The 19,548-nt window shown below is 38.5% G+C and overlaps 1 protein-coding gene across 1 annotated transcript in view; it reads left to right on the top strand.

Annotated features, from left to right (window-relative positions):
* Positions 1 to 18,184, top strand: part of NCAPG2 (non-SMC condensin II complex subunit G2) — a 41,264-nt gene extending 23,080 nt beyond the window's left edge. Inside the window, exons 14-28 of the mRNA XM_071560022.1 lie at positions 39 to 261; positions 1,263 to 1,381; positions 1,858 to 2,031; positions 4,368 to 4,438; positions 4,708 to 4,861; positions 5,087 to 5,260; positions 5,748 to 5,864; positions 5,978 to 6,121; positions 6,669 to 6,768; positions 7,046 to 7,230; positions 7,980 to 8,123; positions 9,967 to 10,070; positions 12,916 to 13,013; positions 13,323 to 13,416; positions 17,667 to 18,184. Coding sequence (XP_071416123.1) covers positions 39 to 261; positions 1,263 to 1,381; positions 1,858 to 2,031; positions 4,368 to 4,438; positions 4,708 to 4,861; positions 5,087 to 5,260; positions 5,748 to 5,864; positions 5,978 to 6,121; positions 6,669 to 6,768; positions 7,046 to 7,230; positions 7,980 to 8,123; positions 9,967 to 10,070; positions 12,916 to 13,013; positions 13,323 to 13,416; positions 17,667 to 17,718 — 1,953 coding nt within the window. The 3' untranslated portion in view covers positions 17,719 to 18,184. The remainder of the gene's footprint in view (positions 1 to 38; positions 262 to 1,262; positions 1,382 to 1,857; positions 2,032 to 4,367; positions 4,439 to 4,707; positions 4,862 to 5,086; positions 5,261 to 5,747; positions 5,865 to 5,977; positions 6,122 to 6,668; positions 6,769 to 7,045; positions 7,231 to 7,979; positions 8,124 to 9,966; positions 10,071 to 12,915; positions 13,014 to 13,322; positions 13,417 to 17,666) is intronic.
* Positions 18,185 to 19,548: the final 1,364 nt, after the last annotated feature.

Here is a 19,548-nt window from a genome sequence, read left to right as displayed (position 1 = left end):
CCTCTTTTTTAACTCCTTTAATGTTCTCCTTCAAAAAGTTCTGGAATATCTGTCCTATGGAGCATCTTCTGACTCGTCTTGAGGTGGATTCCCGGCCTGTGTCTCGGCGCATTGTGAACCTCCTGTTCAACTCCTTCTTCCCTCTGAACCAGCCTGAGGATGTGTGGTGTGAGCGCTGTGTCACCCTGATCCAGATGAACCCAGCAGCAGCCAGAAAGTTCTATCAATATGCTTATGAATATACTGCCCCCACAAATATAGGTAAAGTACACAGCCTTCAGAGTTTTCAAAGCTTTTCATTTCTGCTCTTAGTGCAGTACTGTACACTCCAGCCATGGAGTTACCTGGGCCCTCTGTCCCCCTTTATCCTTAAAACTATCTCAGTCAATATCTATTTCTCATGTAGAAACAGGGTAACAAAATACCCTGGTGGCCCTAAGTGATTTGAGATCTTCATGGGAAAGATTCTATAAAGAAAAATATTTATGGCTGGTAATCTGATTATCTGGGATTGTGGATCAGAATTTTCAAGTTGCTCAGAGAAAATCTTAAAAGCCCTCCTTCCTATTAAAAGCTTCAACAAGTTTCAGGGAAAAGGGCATGTACTGCACAGAATGTTGATGCTTTTTAGAAAAGTGCTCCTGAACCAAGTAAAATCAGGAAAATCCGCTGTTGGAGAGGAGTTCTGATAAAAAAGTAGTCAGCATGGAGTGACTGGGTGAAATGCCAGTGAAATGACTGGTTACCTTGGTCAGGAAGTTACAAAATCACATGATTATGACATCAGCTGGTCATAGTTTCACCAGAGTGGGCATAACCCTTGCACTTCATCTAGAGCTGAGCTCCTCATTCAAGTGGTTGAGCTGCCACATCTTTTCCAAATAATGGGAATTGCCACAGAATGGGATGTGTTCTTAAATGCAGGGTCATTAAATTAACAGCTATGCCAGATGAATGTAGGAGTTGTGGGGGTTTCCTCTGGTCCTGATGGTGTTTTCTTTGGTGTTTTTTAGTATACTTTTTAACAAGTAAAACTACAGAACCTAATGATAGATAATGTTGCCATTTCTTCATACTTGAGAATATAAAACATGTTCACACTTTTCCATTGCTTTTACAAGGAATTTTTCTCCTCTTTTCGTAGTTATTTCTAGTCCTGCTACCTGCTTTTGGCTTGCCAGCTTTATAATTAGAAGAATTTAATAGCAACATTGATAAAAAATAGTAAATGTCTGATTTATTCTTACTCTATTTAAATGTAGCTAAATTGATGCTGACCATTCGGCGCTGCTTGAACGCCTGCATCCAGAAGGCAATGAAGGAGAGTCTGCATGACAGTGGGGATGATGATGGGGATGAAAGTGAAAAGGAGAACACAAGTGTAAGAAAGTCCACTTAATGCTAAATTCTGGTAACTTTTTTTCTGTGGTGCTTAATTTGAGACAGTTAATGATATGACAGAAATCTGAGGGAAAGCTCCAGGCATCTGTGGAATTAGGAGGGGAGAACTATCATTGTTATATTTTCATGTCCTTCAATAGCAGAAATTTGGTGAACTACGTAGAATAAGATAGAAGAAATATGAAGTGTATTTTAAATTAATAGTTCCCTAATTCCACTACTAATTATAAATTGGCTTGGTTTTGCAATTAAATTATTCAAAAAATTACCATAGTGAGATATGTGAAGTTACATAAAGAGACTAAGACTGAATTGTGGAGTTCATGTTCTGCATCAACCACAGTGCCTTTGTAAAATGAATGAAAGAATTTCCAGGGCTTTTTTGAAACTTTATTTTAACTTAAATTTATGTGTAAGAATATAATAAGTAATATCATCTAAGTGTTTGTATTTCAGGTGTTGGATAATGTGTTGTCAGTCAATGATGTGGCCAGCATGGCAAGTTTGTTGGAGATTACTGTAATTCTCTGGAGAAGTATCCACAAAGCACTAGATTACAATGAAGATGCCAAAGATTATGCTATCAGGAAATTTGCTTCTGTACTTCCTGAATATTTTAGAGTATTTAAGGTAAAGACAGCCTAGTATTTCCTGTATTTTCTTAGTATTTTCTTCGGATTTCATGTTTTATGTTTATTATCTATTTTTGCAGCATGAAGTATTCTTTTTAATTGTTACTATAAATGATAAAACAGTAGCAAGTTACTTGGAATTCCTCAATGGGTAAAAGCTGTTCTCCAATTGCAGCATCTGACTGCTGAACCTTTATCTAAATAGTCAACTCAGAAATCCTTATGCAATAAATTGCTCCCCTTGTAAGGTTTTTCTAGGATTTTATTCTTTTGATTGTAAATGAAAATGTGCCCTTGCAGAATAAATACTCACTGTTTGTGAGAATCTACATTTTTTTCTACTTCCTGCCCCCCAAACTCTTCCACCACCAGTTCTTGTCCCAGCTGTAGAACAGACACCTGAAGCAGCTGAGACTCCTTTTTCAGTGGACATGACCCAGCCATGTGCACTCACAGCCCACAAAGCCAGTTGTGTCCTGGGCTGCATCCAAAGCAGCGTGGGCAGCAGGTCAGGGAAGGGGATTCTGTCCCTCTGCTCCACTCTGGGGAGACCCACCTGGGGTGCCGCATCCACCTCTGGGGTCCCCAGCACAGTAGGGACATGGACCTGTTGCAGTGACTCCAGAGGAAGCCACCAAGATGATCAAAGGGCTGGAACACCTATGAGGAAGGGCTGAGAGAAATGAGATTGTTCAGCCTGGAGAAGAGAGGGTTTAGGGTGATGTAATTGCAGCCTTCAAGTACCTGAAGGAAGCCACAAGAAAGATGGAGAGATACTTCTTACAGGGGATGTAGTGACAGGGCAAGGGAAAATGGTTTGAAACTGAAGGAGAATAGGTTTACATGAAATATTAGGAAGAAATTCTTTACTGTGAGGGTGATGAGATGCTGGCACAGGTTGCCCAGGGAAGCTGTGAATGCCCCATCCTTGGCAGTGTTCAAGGCCAGGTGTCACAGAAGAGTGGAAGGCTTGGACAAAGTTATTAAAAAACCTTGTTGAGTCATGAGGTCAGAAAGGACTGCCTTGCTTTCTAAACTGCTTCTCAGAGAAGGGTTTAGGTGTGGCTGAATCCAATCTTAGCCTTGAACTGTGTCTGTTCCAACTCAAACCTTTCTGTGATTCTGTGATTTCTGCCAATTTAAATCTCTCTAATGATCTGTTGGTGCACTGATTTATTGTTTGGGTTTGATATAGGTAATTTTCAAATTTTCAGTCTCCTTGCCCTATTTAATTGTTTTAATGTTATTCTCGAGGAGTGGCTGCTGCACCTGTAGTGCACTTGGAAGGATTACCTTCTGGATGTCTGTTTTTTAATTGATGGCTTTTGTGCTGAAATATACTGAGTAATGTTTGCTGTTACACTTGAACTTTGCATTAGATAATCAGGGAGTGAAAAGCAGTTTGTTGCTACGTAATACTCTGCAGCACAGATAAACCGAATGCTCTTTCTACCCTGAAAGCATTTGGAAATTGTCAAAGACATTCGAAATTGTTTCTTTAGAGGATGTAATGTCCCCCTGAGAGGTTCTGGTGAACAGACAGGATATCCAGCTTTACAAGCAACCTCTTTGACTTTGATATTCTTACACTGAGTAAGCAGCTTCTATCTAAAAGGACTTGTCATCAGAGGCTTACAGATTGAAACACCCTGTCTCTTTCCTGAAAAAGCTACAAATATATTTTAAATGTTCTTTGAAAAATATAAGCTTTAAAAAGGTTTTAGAACTTGGAATGTCTAAGTAAGGATTAATTCCATTTGACTGTTTTGATGAAGCTTGGGCATACAGATGTACCATTTTGAAGTCTTTCTTGATGGGTTTCTGTATAACCTGAGTGAGATTATGTCATGGCCTAGACCATGTTGTATTGAATAATAGTGCGTTTAACATTACCATTGTTATGTAAACACCCTTTCCTTTAGTGGCTTTTTGAAAGAATATTCATTTAAGGCACTGGTTGCTTGAGAAAAGTTAGATGGTGTTATGGTTGTCCAGTTAAGCATTAGTCACTACTGTCAAAAAATGCAATGCAGAGCTGTTAGTTCTTTTTCAATGGTTATTGATCTAAGAGAGCCATAACTATTCAGGGTAGTTATTCTGGCAGTTTGTCAGAAAGCTGAATGATAACTGATAAGTGACCTGAGAAAGGGAATCACACATTTCAGAATGCAAGCCACATATTGTTATGAGCTTCTTTCTGTTCCATTTATGATGAAAATGGGGAATCCTTAATTTGAGAAAAATCTAATCGTACTTTTTCAGTACTCCCTTTAGTTTTGTGTGCATGTGTGTACCTGTCCATGTGCATCATCTAATGTGCTTTTTTCATCCTAGGATGAGCGTTGCACTACTCCCTTGATTATTCTGGCATCCTTTATGCCCCCTGCTGCTATTCCTACATTCAGGTACTGGTTTGAAATACAAAATACAAATTACAGGAAATTTCTTGTTGACTTGATGTGCTAATATCTCACAACCTTATGTATTAAATGCCCGTTTGGATAAATTAATCCACTAAAAAATGCAATAACTTAGTAAGATTTGTGATGTGCAAGTATGTCTGAGCCATTGGTGGATGTTTTTGTTCTTAATTACATTGATTGATTTTCTTTGATTTGTCTGCACTTACAGATGTAAAGCTAATGCATCTCTCTTTTGTTTGTTTTCTTTGAAGCTGTGGTGTCATTTCCAGACTCAAAAATATTGACAGTGGAGCTGACCAAAACAAATATTCCACCCTGATCGACTGCATGTGTCGCTGGGGTCAAGTGGGGCATGTTATGGAATTAGCCTGTGATTGGTTGTCTGACACACTAACCCCAAGAAAGGTATGAATATATCAAAGAATTAAGGAATTGCCAGATTACATAAAGGTATCATGATTTTCGGGTTTTTTAATGGAATTAGACTTCATAAATGTTTTTCTTTGAAATTTGTTGTAAAGTACTAACTTTAATAAATAAACAAATAAATAAATAAATAAAATGCTAACGGCTCTTTGTTGTAAAAATACTGACAGTATTGTCCTGGTTTTGTGCTTCATCCTTATTCAGAATGTTAAAACCTCTGGACGCCGAGTCCGTATCCACGTAACGCAGGAATCAAAGCCAGAATTAGCCATTGATTACATCGAGTATTTATTGACTCATCCTCTCAATCGTGATTGCCTACTTTCTGTACAGAAGAAGCAACTGAAAAAGCTTTTGAAAATCCTCAGTGCTGCAAAGGTAGTATTCTCCTTACCATAAACAGTGCTTATAAAAGAGAGCTTGACATCATATATTGTCTGAGTCAAATTAAAGCCCTACAAGAATAAATAAGTAACATTCGTGATCTCATCTGCCTCAGTGTAAAGGTTTTGATTTTGAGTTGTACTTCAAAAAGTGTTCTAAACTAGAAATATAGTAGTTAAGAATTGTTTACAGATGGCAGATTTTAACCAGCTTGTCATTTTTAGTTGCCTCAAACTTTTTGTGACCTGGTGTTGAGTGGTTCTAAGGGAGGTGACTTTTGGAATATGTGTGTAAGGATTAGTCTGAAAATCAGTTATGGTATTGCAAAGTGGAAGTAATTGAAAGTATGCTTGTTGCTTTTTGGGGGGTTAGTGATTTCTTGTTATTATTATTTTCTCAAAGGGCTTTTTTATTTAAAGCTGTGAGAAAAACATTTGAAAGGATTTTCTGAAAAGTATAAATGCAAACCTTGCTATTTCAGGGGGTTCTTGGCTCAATTCTGAAAGGAACTGATGCAGATTCTGGTAGCTGGAATCAAGCAACTAGTCTGAGAGCCTTCAGCCTCTTTTGCAGGTTGAACATTCATCTTCAGCACAAGGTATGGTTATAGCTTTCAGAGTAAGCAGGAGTTACAGCTGGCAGGATAAGGAAATTCCAAAAGAATGAGAAAGACAATTGGTAAACTTCCTTTTTGTTTTCCTTTTTTTCCAGTTTTCTGAAGAAGGAGAAGATTACCTCTCCTTTCTGAAGGAGACAGGTGCTTGGATAGAAAGTCAAGTTGTACCTTCCATACTATCAAGTGATCAAGAGGATGGCATTTCAAAACACAGTAGCGTTTCTGAATTAATTATCCAGGTTAGACATAAATCAACCTGCTGCCAATCTGCAGCCACATGTGCAGCAGTTTGTGTGCTGACAACAGATTCTGATGAAAGGAAAGCTTTGGCTAACTTTAGTCACAGCCTGTCTTTGAACAGCCCAGCTTACACATGCACAGTCTCTACTCAGTCTATGCATTCGTATCATAATCTGTTCAGGATGTAAAGTCTGTGTCTCTGGAGAGAAAAGCTCTTTTTCTGTTCTGCTTTTTACTATTCAAGACAGAGCTGTCATATTCTGCCTCAGTAAATGTTAAGTATCGATGTCTCTGATCTGAGCCTGAATAAAAAAAATAGAGGATTTACTGCCTTTTACAAAATGGTATTTACTGGAGGAAAGGGCAATGGAAGCATTGGCTGGAATTGCTGCTTTTCAACAGGTGGGAACAGAGTATCTCCAAGCAGATAAACCAACTTTCAGAGGAACTTGGCTAAGAGTTTGCGGTTTTAGTATTTTTAGGTTTTACTGAATGGTTACTCTGTATAAATTTTGGGTTTCATATAATTTTGCATCTCTCTTCTAGGCTTACCTGACAGTGTGTAAAGATGTCGTAATGGTTGGCCTGGGAAATCTCACATTTCAAGCACATCTTTTAAATATGGCTCTTCCAATTATACAAACAGGTACCATAGTTTGTCCTAATATCAACATCTTCATTATACTTAGCTGACTTTTCTTATATTAGGAATTTTAATCCGTAACCTTCAAGAATTGGAGGAACACTGGATTCAATATTAATTGTTCTGTATGAAAATTTCAATTGAGGTTGCTTAGAAATTAAGTATGTTGTCTGCACTTATAAACTATCACTATTTTTTGTATCTGAGTTTCATTCTAAGCTTGTACCTGAAGAATATTGCATTATAATTTTCATGTTGTGGTATTTATCTCTTTCTCTAGAGAAAGGTGGTTTTTGTGCTCCAGTGTTACTGTGTGCTCTGAAAGAAATTATTGAAGCTTCTTTAACTCAGAATACTGAGACAGATGAAGTGGCAAATCTTTTCCACACTGTACAGAACACCTTGCAGAAAGTTTTAGAATGTGTGGCACACATACTCAAGAAACAGCAGCAAGAAGGGATTCAGGTATCATATTACAGCTGAAATTGCCAACTAATGTATAGATGAATCCATACCTCTTATACAAATGTTAGACACGTTGTTACCTCACTGTTACCTACTGTTCAAGTGGACATGTAATTAAATGTTCAGTTAAATTTTCTAAGTTTTCTTGTTCTCTTTTATCCACTTTGATTTCATGATGACAGAAGAACTAGTAAATTGAAGAACAGTGTGCTCTGTTGCAAATTATCGTGGACTGTGTTAATCCCTCTAGGTTGTTAACCTTACCTGCAATTAAATTAAGTTTCTCAATCCAGTGCAAAGAATTTATTAATTTATATGTTATGATCTTGGGAGTTATTTTCTTTATTTCTTTCAAGCCTGAATGATATCAAGTTCAAAATATGTATGATGCCCTAAAATTGTTCAAAATCTCACCTTTGCAGAAAAGTTTGCTTCTTGTACTTTATAGCAAAGAGTAGATCATAGTGAAATGGGTGGATCACTCTGGGAAATTTGATGCTCTGCTTTTCAAGACTTCTGAAAAACATTCAGATTTTTTTTGTTACAACCACTGTTTTGTTAATCTCTCACAAATTTATGAGTAGACCTCCCAAACACTGCTGATCCCCCACTCTGATCCCAAGTGACCAGAATATCTCAGAAGCTCTCAAGGTGTGGTCTGCACTTCTTCCCAGAGAAGCTTGCTGAAATACTTCAGTTATACTCAAACAAATCAAAATAAAAAGATGTGTTTTTCCTTTTGGTTTTAGTTGATTCACTCCATTCAGATGCCTCTTGGAGAATTCATACATGCCTTGCAGTGCTGGTGTTCATCACTCCCAGCAGTGCACCAGGGAGCACTCTCCGCTCTGCTGGATGCAGTAGTAGCAGACATTAATTGTGTGCTACAGCAGGTAAAGTTAATCCTGACTTTTTTTAATGTTCTTATTTTATAGTTAATGCCTTTTGAACATTATGTTGATGTATTCAAAAAGTTGATCTTTGTACTGCAGATGAGGATTTGTGTGTGTTGGCATGGAGCAAACAGGAAATTTTATTTGTCATCATTTCATATTATAGTTCAACTCTCAGATTTATGACTACAGCTGTATAAGAGTAGAGTTTCCTGATACTTAGTTCACCTGCCTCTGGCAGAAGATTTTAGAAACTGGGCAGTGTTGGACATTAACAACATGGTTTTAGAGATACTCCCCCTATGGGTTTTGGTACTAGGTCTGGCTGGGAAGGAGTCAGCTTTCCTCCCAGCAGTCCCTCTGGTGCTGTGGGTAAAGCACTATTGAGAACACACCAGTTAGTTCTGGCTGTTGCTGAACTGTGCTTACAGAGTGTCAAGATTTCTCTGTTCCCTTCACCTTCACCCCAAAAAAAAAACGTTTGCAGGCTGTGGATGGGCAAGAGGCTGAGAGGGGACACAGCTCAGGCAGCTGACCCAAACTGATGAAAGGCTTATTCCACACCATACAGTGCTGTGTTCACCAACAATAGCTCAGGGAAGGGAGGAGGAGAAAGGCTGTTCTCAACCTACCTCACTTCATCTCACCCGGCATCAGGGAACTTAAGAATTCAACAATTGATCTCTGACAGATTCCAGGTCCCTGTAAGGTCCATAATCTTGTTCCAAAGCAGGCTGGTGTCCTGCTTGGCACTGAGGACTTGTATATTGTCTGCTTCAATACATGCTGCATCCTTGTTTTGATTCCTTTGGGCTTTGTCTAGAGGATTTCCAAATACCTGATCTGAGTTTCTTTGGAAAGCAAAGAAAAAAATCTCTTAATACTGGAAAGAATATATAGACAGAGGTTATTTTGTGTTCTGAAAGTCCAAGGAACCATTACTGTCCTTGAAGGAGAGGGGTAACATTGCTAATGCATTTCCTAATGTCCAGAGTGTTAGGAGCAAATACAAGGAGTAAGATTGGAGGCTTTGAGGACTAGCAAGAAAGAGCAAGGCTCTTTAGCAGAGCCTGGACTTTTGCTGTGGTTGTTGGATGTGTCAGAAATAGAGCAAAATACAGTTGCTGGAAAGTACCGAGTACAACAGAGGTCCTGCCAAGGTTCTGTATTACAAGAGGAGCTGAGACAGCAGCAGATGTTCACCTGCAAGCACTGATGGATGTGCCAGCTGAGGGGCTGTGGGGTGACAGGTGCTCTTTACAGATGATGCAGAGTAAACGTTTGTGGACTGAATGATACTGGAGATTCATACTCATAAATTTGGAGTGTTCATTCCAGTCACTCATCTGAGCTGGGATTTTCCCTGCCCACAGGTTGTTGTAATAGTAAATCAAAATTCAGTTCTAACTAAATATTTGCTCTGCTATTCACAACTTGATACCAAAAAAGAGCACAGATTCAGGAAATCTCTGTTGCTGAAGTTCTTTTTAGAAATCATGGATGTACACTCCAACTTGGACACACAGAGGGTACTCAGTTGTGATTAATAGGCTGGGCCTATGTGGTTAAATGAAACTTCTGCTCAGAACAACTATAAAGAATATTTGCCTTGGTATAAATACTGTTTATGTTGTTTAGTTTTAGTCTTTCTAATTTAAATTAATTTTGTTTATTTGTACACAACAAAGTTGGACTACAGCTATTCAAAGAACACTTGTGAATATTCTAATTACTTAAGGATAGGTCTTGGTTAGTGTAATTATTGAAATACAGAATCGCTTAAATGTTTTCTGCATACATATATTTCTTGATCTACAACAGTTGTTGACTTCTTTCTTTTCAGGCTTCCAGTGAAGAAGACTTCACTATGCCAAAGACTATTTCAGACCTTCCCCCTCTTTCAAGCAGTTTAATGGCCATAATTATGAAGTCAGTTAATGTTGTCAGGTAAATGTTTCACTGTTAATCTGTCCAAGGTTGTTGCTAATGCAGCACAGTTTATATGTTGTGAGTAAAGTTTTAATTTCTAAATTCAAATAAATTTTGAAAAACTAGTTGCTTACTAAATTTACCTGAACTCCTTTAATAATTTCTTTCTCTTGACATATTGCCTGTGGGTATTCATTGCTGGGGCTGATTTCATGTTTTTAACCAAAAGTGCTTCTTGTTTACGAGACTGTTAATCTTAATGAGTTCTTTAATCATACTTTTGGTTGGCTTCTCTCGTGGAATACTTAACAACATTAGTCCCCTCAAAAAGAGATATTTAGATAAATAAAATATTTCCCAGAAATAGAATTAATCCTTTAATTGAACATCTTCAATGGGATGATATGTACTACAGCTGTATTAAAACTATTTTGAATGTTGTGATTTTAAGTATCTGAGTCCTAAAGCCTCCAAAAGTAAGGTTTTTAAACTGTTGGAGTTTTTCTTTGCTACATTTAGTGGGGGCCCTGAATATCTTCTAAAATTGTCACAAGAGAATTTCACTTTGATTAGTTTGTTCATATTCAATTTTTATTTACATGACTATGCACACTAGATTTATTTTAAATGATAAAAGGCATTACAAGTCCTGTCTTTCTCCTTGACTTACCACAACTAATTCTGGTTCTTAACTTCCTAATCTGAGAGACACTAAATATTGCTGTCTCTGCTCTGCATGAGGTGGTTTTTTTCCTTCTCAGTCCTTCTCTAGTTCTAGTTGAACTTGCAAAACGAGACTCCAGCAATAGACCAGTTAATCCAAATCTTGTTCTTTCCTGAGGCAGCGGCTGTCCATCAAGGTGCTATCTTAGTGAAATCTCTTTTCAAAAGAGATGCAGAAAATGAATGAATTCCTGGGAAACTTTTTCTTTTAATGGTCTAGGAGAATCTTGTCCATTCTTGATGGAGCAAACTGCACGTTTGGACCAAATTGTTTCTATGGGTACTTTTGAAAATACGTATCTATTTTCTGGTATTTATCTTTTTGGTGCAAAGATCTAAGTTAGGAGATAATTTCCATTTGGTTCTCCTGGTGCCTCACAACTGAGACTAATTTTAAGGCTGTTTTCTTTTATAAATCTGGGTTGATAGGCCATAATCAGAGTCCACAATAGTAAATCATTCAACATCTCAGCAATCTTGTCAATGCAAAGCCCTTGACATGAATTCTGATGTGAGCTTTTGTGTTCTATGAGCACACAGTCATCTTGCTCCGAGTTCTGCAGCATCTGCTGTATTTTCAGTACGAATCAGTTGGTCTCTAGCACTGAATTTCAGTCCCCATAGCAGTGATAATCCTGATAGGCTTGGCAATATCCATCCAATTGTGTGAATATCCTTTTCTTTAGTAGGCAACTTATCTGTATAGGAACTAATTATTTACCCCTATTACTTGTATGTATTTTTAAAGAGCTTATTGTTCAGTTCCATTTTATCTTTGCCTGCAGGCTCCTGTGACCCTTTTTCAGAGGGAGGTGGGGAAAGGCAGCTGCAGTGAGTCTTACTACAGGTTAATGAATTTAGAGTGCTCCTTTCTGGAGCTGCAGAGTGTGCTCAGTGACCCAAACAGTGTGAACAGTGGAGTCAGAACTCTGATCCAAGGACTGTCAGCACTTTAACAGCAATATGAAAGGGATTCAATGTTTGGTCAGATTGGTCCACAATGATATAATAAAACTGATGCAATACATGAGCAACTTCATAATGCTTATTTCTGACCCTAAAGAGTTTTCATCTTTTTCAGCTCTTAGGAGCAATATTTGAGCTTCTGCAAAGCTTATTTACTGAATTGGTTCTTAACTGCATATTCCTTTCTGGTACCTTACAATAAAAACCTGAAGAACAATTGAAGTCAGCACTGGCTATTTATGATGTTCAGTTTTGGTAACAGATAATAGTATTGCTATGAGGATTACAGATCTTGTCCATCTCCTGCTTTATCCCTCTTGTTCTTTTATTTTTCTCTAGTTGTGAGAATTGCTTCTGAGTTGAATTTGTTATTTTAACCATAAACACTAATGACCAATTAGTGTTTGCATTGTATAGTATTGTCTTATTCCATATTGCAGTTTGGTTGCTGGACCCCCTCTGTGACTCCCTTGTTTCATTTTTCTTGACGTATATCCCCAAACACCACTAGAGTTTGCTGGTAATACTTTCATGTCTTGCTCAAAATGAGTCTCTTAAGACACATACTGAGATAGTATTTATCTCAGATTTTACAATGAGCAGTTGTCATGGTTCTCTTATTCTGTCCATACTTTCAATAACTAAAATGTTGTTTGGAAGTGTTTCAGGACTATATTTAGTTATAAACGATTTTCACCGGATTGTAATTGGAAATCCATCTATTTTAATACATTTTAAATCAGAGTGTTAATTAAGCATGAGTAGTTACTAACAAACCATTGGGGTCATAGAAAGTATTTTTTTAAACTTTGGTTTAATTCAAGTTAGGAATTTCAGTACAAATGACGTGAGACAAATTTCAGTAGAACCAGTACTTTTTTCCATGGATTGACTTTCCTAAAATGTACCAGGAGCTCCTCATTTCTCTTAACAGCTCCTTTTTCTGTTTACAAACTATTTTATTTTCTTCCCAAGTAATTCACCATTCTGCTCACTCTGATATTCTCCATTCCAGAAGCAGCACAGTCTTCAGTTAGCCAATCACCACTACTTTGTCCTGTGTGGCATCTTTGAAGCTGTGGTGGCAGTGGAGCATAATGACAAATATGTTCTGTTCAGTTCTATTTTGAAACAAACATGGATTATAATGTATTTTTTGCATTTTTTTCCTTAGGTCATTTTTAAATGAATTAAAGGAATGCATTCTCTCTGAAGAAATTAAAGGCATTTTTAGTCTAACAGCCACTGTCTGCATTGTGATTGTAATTAAAGGTCAGTCAAAGCATTTTTGTTCTTTTGATATGTTACATTCTGAAAGCTGAGTTCTTATGGGATTTAAGGTTATATCCCTTGTAAAATATATTTACAACTGTCTGCTAATTCATCAGGTTCATCTCTATATTCTTGTTAGCTGAAATACACAGTAATTAATCCAGGACAGTGAGAATCTAATTAAATACCTCATATTTCATTAAACAATCTTTTGTGTTAACAATATCCTATTAAAATATAAAGGGGTGAGGTTGCTTTTTTTACAAACCATTATTTTTGTCCAACATTTCAACATCTTATTTCTACTAGGTAAGCACAAAGCTGCCCTTGTGAGGGACGTTGCACCTGCCATTCGACAGAAGCTGATGACGTGCAAGGATGAGGGATCCAGCAGCACTGAAAGGTACCTGTGCTTTGAGGAATGAACACACCTCTCCTGTCCCCTCTCTGCAATAATTGCCTCTGTTCTGTTCTTGCATAACACTGTTGGAGTGTTCTGAATGATTCATTCCAAGGTTTAAAATAGTGGGGCAAAACCAGGGAGATACTGAGCCCAGCACAGTATTAAATTTCCTGCACTTTCATCTGCTGTGATTGCAATCTTTGCTTGTTTAGCTTGGGTGTTTTCATTTAAGTTGAATGTGTTATGGCTCAATCCTGTGTATTGCAGGATTCAGGTCTGTTAGCAGCAGGTGTAGAACAAAGCAAATAGTCTAGTTAATATTTCTTATTTCTAGATTTTTCACACACACTTTGGCACTAGGCATATGTATCCAAACCTATGCAGATGGTAAAAATTTACCTGAATATAACAATGGTCTGGAAACCTTTCCACAGCTGATTTAATTTGCTCTTTTTTGGGGGATATTTCAGAGCCATATCTGGTGTACCTCTTGTGGTAAGTTTTTTGAAAGCAATAGGCTACATTGTGTTTGCAATCATTTATTTCAGACCTGCCAAAGACAGAGAATCATGATGAATGCTTTAGCCTTAAGTGTCCCAAACTTGCTTAAGTCTCAAAATTTGTGGACATTTGACTTCTACCTACTTATTGAACTATCCATGGAATTAAAAAGCCTACAAAGGAGACATTCTAAGCACAAACACAGAATGTGAAGGAAACAGACTGTGGTTATGGGCATTCATCCAAAATTACTGAGACAGTTTGTAATGCACCACAGTGGCCTGAACATGCAGAGGCCCTTGCAGTCTTTCATTCTTCAAACTGATGAACCTCACTGTTCAAACAATGGATGCAGAGTAAGACTTTGTAACAAAATACAAAACAAAATCCCTAACAAGCCAAAAAGCCCAACTGCATTTACTCAGCAGTTCCTTGCACAGCCATCCCAACCTGAGCACACTTCCCCAGTGCACTTTTCTGGTGGATCTCTGACCTGAGGCACATTGTTCTTTGGCAGTTTAGTGACTGGCCTTTGATATCTGAGCTGTGGTTCCATCCACAGGATGGAGCTCTGGGATCCATCCACAGCCTGAAAGAGGCCTACAGGAAAGCTGAAGAGTTGCTTGGCTGGGAACAAATGTCCTTGGTTAGGGCCCAGCTTAGAAACAAAACCAAACATGAATAAACAAAACTCCCTTTTTCCCTCCATGAAATTATTTAATGTTGGATTGCCAAGTGTCCTAGTTGAATATTTTTTAAAATAATAATAATTATCTGGAAAAGAAAGGTGAGCAGCAGAGTATCAAGATTCAGTTTGCACTTCTTATGTCATGATTCAGTTTGCACTTCTGATAATCAAGACGGTAGAAAAAGCTGAGAAATTGAAGTGAATCTTAACATGATTAAATAAATAGGCCCATTAAAATGAATAATTGCTGCCACTTGAGAGCACTACTGACTATAAATTAAAGTCAGAGCACAGATAATTGCTTTATGAATCTATATGATCATGTCTGCCCAGTGAACAGGGACAAATCAACGTAGATGTTGGGGCAGATGAAGAGTGTAAAATGCTACACAGTGTTTTAATTTCCTGATTTATGAGTGTCTACCTTTGTGTCATACAAACTCAGGAGATAGTTGCAGATAAAATTCAGAGATTAGGAATGTGAACATGATAATAATGTGAACTCTGAAATTCAAGAATCAGAGTTGCTATATGATAACGAAGTTCAGAAGCCATCACACAGCTTTGCAAAATTTGGAAGGATTCATATTTGTCCAGGCATGTTGCGGATTTTTTCTCTCCGGAAGGGTAACATAATTGATGCTGGGAAGAGGTTTGGAGGAAGTTCTGCAGTGATTAGGTTTTGCATGATAAATTAAGGTGTGTTTGCAGTTTCTCAGCTACACAGAATGTCAGGCCAGGCTGGGCCTCTGGTGGCTTCTGACATGCCATTTGTAGTGCTCTGCTACTCATGTGCTAATGTACAACTAAAATCTGATTATGCGCAGTCTGAAATGTGCCCTGTTGTTTATAAACTATTTTATCATCCTGCTCCACTTACCAAATACCAAAATCTTAGTTATGGTATGCTGCGAGCTGGATCTCTGGTCATTAATTTGAAGGCAGGCTTCTAACACACAGTACTGCACTGCTGTGTGCTAAAATACATTACTAGGGTTTAACTCATACTTAATAGTATTATTTTTTTTGCCTCTGAATGCATTATCTCATAATAACTCCTTGAAGGATTATTTTATTTAATACCCAGGTATACCAGGAAATGGTGACATTCTTTAATTTCCCAAGAGACTTCGCATTCTGTGCCAGCATCTTAAATTTAGACTTAGAAGTAATCTGTTGCATATTAGCAACGAGAGAAAAAAGTAAAAAAGCTGTCTGGTCTAGTAATTAAAGTGCTGCCCTTCTACAAGGAATTGTTGCACTAATTTGGAAGGAAAACTTTCCATTGTAATTTAGTCTTCCCTCCTTCAGCTGAGTTGGTGGTTTCACATGGCCCAGTGGGTCTATTATTTTAAAAATGCTGTTCAGTGCATTTAAAAATTCTGGACAACATATTGTATATTGAGAGAATTTCCTCAAGAGTAATGGCACACACATTGGTTTAGTTTATAAAATGCAGCTATTTATGCCCAGCAAAAAAATGCAGATAAAACTGTCAGTGCAGTCGTTTGGAGGCAAGAGAAAAATGTCCCACACCAAATGTGCTGTATGGTAATAACTTTTACTTAATACTATGTATTTACATTAATTAGCATATTGATGTATGGGTATTAGAATTAGTTAATGGCTGTGCTGAAGGCTATTTCTTTAGTATTACAATTTAGTTAGCTCCCAAACTCATAACTGTGCTCTCATTGCACCTCTAAATAATGACTCCTGAATTGTTTTGGTATAAAACTCTGGGTATGAATTCTCTGCCACCCACCTAAACGTCCCTAGAAAGGTACCTGGTAAGGCTGACTTGAACTGGTCTGTCTGGGATGTGCACAGTTATCCCAAGGGTTGGCTCATTGTCTGGGGTGCTGCAGGGACACGGTCCCTCATTGCAAATCTATTGCTTTATTAGCCTTACATTGTAACAAAATAAAACTTAAACAAAGTAGTATTATGCCTAAGCCCACAGTACTTAACTAATTATCCTAATTTTATAGTACATTGTGATACTGGTTTCCTTTCACAATGGAATTTCATCATGGCTTAAACACTGAGCACTGTGGAGAGAAACACACAGCACTGGAAATTTGGGAAGCCCTGACAGCCAAGAGCCTGCTGTGGAAATGCAGAGCTGCCTCTTGCATTTCAGGGCTCCGTGTCTGATGCTGAATATCCTGAGTTGTCATGGTTAAGAACTGACTAACCTGGCTCATTTGGAACATCAGTCTGGGAATATTATAATAATATGGAGAAATAAATGCTTGGAGAAGTCCGAGTGACAGTCTTTTACAAAAATAAAATGAAGGATAATGTTAGTAGGGTTAACAGTGAAATAATGTTTTGGCAAAAGACCAATGTGCCAAATTTTGTCTTCTAAGGGTATTTTAGAGCAGTGTTAGATGACATTGCATGAGAACACAACTGTGAAGGTGGGTCAGTGACATGTCAGGGAGTGCCAGAAAACAGCAGGGGCCTGCAAGTGGAGATTTCAGACCTGACCTTTGGGATGGTTTAGAGAGTCATGAGAGACAAAAGAGAGTCAGAAAGGGACTAAGAGGGGTGTGGAGGCAGCTGAGGGAAGCAGCTGCTAATAAAGATAAGAGAGAAAGCTCAGGCTTACTAAAAAGTTGCTCAGGAGAAGAGAAGAAAATACGAGGACTGAAGAGGGAGGGAGAAAAGAAGAAAGTAAAAGAATGAAAAGTGGTCTTAGGTTGAATTATCAGTAAAGGATTTCACTGTGTTTGAAAAAAAGGGGAAACTACTGTGAAGGAAATGAGTGGGTTTTTAAATAGATGATGAAATATTAGAAAATGTGCTTGAGTTGACATAGTAATTTAAACAGGCCTGCTATTGGTTTCACTATAGGCAGAGATGGAAAAGTTGAAAGGAAAAGAACTCAGCTACTTCAAGAGTAATTTGTAAAGGCATTTTTACTATTTAAACTAATATGGACTAACTGGTCAAAGAAATCATGGGGCAGCTGTACTCTGAGAATCAAATAGTGGAGGATTGATTTGGCATTTAGCATTTCTAATACTGTTATGCATTGTTTTTTATGCCATTGCAGATTTCTGTATGAATCATCTCTGAAAATTTTGGATGAATTTTTAAATCCTTGACCACGCAGAAGCTTTGTCATGCAAATTAAAGGAAAGAAGATGTATTGCTTTTTTAAAAGTATTACCTTGTAAAATATAAATAGTTTGTTTTCTGGCTATGCCATTTGTTTAAAGCAAGAAAAATGTATAAAGGTGTGTATAAAAATTATGTAACAGTAAAGATTTTTCAAAAGCTGCAAAGAAGTTATTTTATGTAGAAAACATCTTTGTAGGAGGAATGTAAAATCAGTGGTTTTGTATCTTTTTTTTTTGAGACACAAATATTAATTGTATCATAGATATTCTGAGACTGAGGTAGCACCACAGTCCCTGGGCCAACTGTACAGTATATTCTTAGAGGTTATGGAAATTAATTTTGTTTTGAGACATGTGTGGGACAAAATGGAGATTGGGAATAGCCATCGTGGCTTCACCAGGGGCAAACTATGCCTAACCAGTTGAATTTCCCTCCATTTTGTGGAAGAAGAGAGAGCAAAGAATGTCATGTTTCCTGTCCTTACAAAAGACTTCCTTACGTAGTATCCTCCCAGTCATATTGGAGAGAGATGGGATGGATGTGCAGAAATAGAAGCTGAATGGAAAACAGGCTGGACCATCAGACTTCAAGAATAACACTGCCCTGGAGTGAGATTGAGAGCTGGCTGCTGAGACTTTCCTCAAGGCAGACACTGGTGCCAGTGCTATTTAACACTTCCATGAATAGCTTGGGCAATGGGATCAACTGCAGCCTCGGGGTGTTGGCAGATGACACAACTTGGGAGCAATGGCTGACCCTGAGTGTCAGGGTTGTCCCATTCAGTGGCATCCTGACAAGCTGGGCTAAGGATCCACCCATCTCATGACATCAGCAAAGACATGTGCTCTTCTACCCACAATGGACTGATCCTGCACACATTGCAGGCACGTGGAAAAGGGAGGCTTGTTGTGTCTGCACCTGCCTGGAGGAGGACTAGGAACAGACTTGCCAGAGGGGCACGTGAAAAGAATATGAGGGAAATGAAACTACTTGCAGCAAGAAAATTTGTTTGTGGACATAAAAAAAGTCATTATGAGAGTGAATTCAAACTGGAAGTGGAACCTGGAAGAAATTACTTGGAAAGGCTATGGAATACCCATCCTTTGAGATGTGCAGAACTTGACTGACACAGAGAGCTCAGACCATGCATCGTGGCCACAACCACCCCATGGGGCACTACAGGTTGGGGACAGAGTGTCTGGACAGTGCCAGGCAGAAAGGGACCTGCAGCTGAAGATGAGCCAGAGTGTGCCCAGGTGGCCAAGAAGGCCAATGGCATCCTGGCCTGTAATCAGGAATATCATGGCCAGCGGGACCAGGGAAGTGATTCTTCCCCTGTACTTAGCCTTGGTGAGGCCACACCTTGAGTCCTGTATCCAGTTCCAGGCCCCTCTGTTTAGGAAGGATATTGAGGTGCTGGAGAGAGTCCAGAGAAGGGCAGTCAGGCTGGAGAAGGGTCTGGAGCACAAGTCCTGTGAGGAGCAACTGAGGTAGCTGGGAGTGTTTAGCCTGGAGAAGAGGAGGCTCAGGGGTGACCTCATCACTCTACAACCACCTGAGAGGAGGGTGTAGACAGGTGGGGGTCAGTCTCTTCTCTGGGGCAACCAGCAACAGGACAAAAGGACACTAGAAAGAAGTTCTTTACAGAGAGAGTGATTGGGCATTGGAATGGACTGCCCAGGGAGGTGGTGGAGTCTCCATCCATGGAGGTATTTACTGGATGTGGCTCTCAGTGCTGTGGTGTAGTTGACGTGGTGGTGTTTGATCATAGGTTGGACTCGATGATCTCACAGGTCTTTTCCAATGTTGCTGAT

The sequence above is a fragment of the Pithys albifrons genome, chromosome 7, assembly GCF_047495875.1.
Source record: "Pithys albifrons albifrons isolate INPA30051 chromosome 7, PitAlb_v1, whole genome shotgun sequence".
NCBI classification, from domain to species: Eukaryota; Metazoa; Chordata; class Aves; order Passeriformes; family Thamnophilidae; genus Pithys; species Pithys albifrons.
The sequence above is the reverse complement of the archived record's forward strand: the minus strand, read 5'-3'. Positions and strand labels throughout refer to the sequence as shown.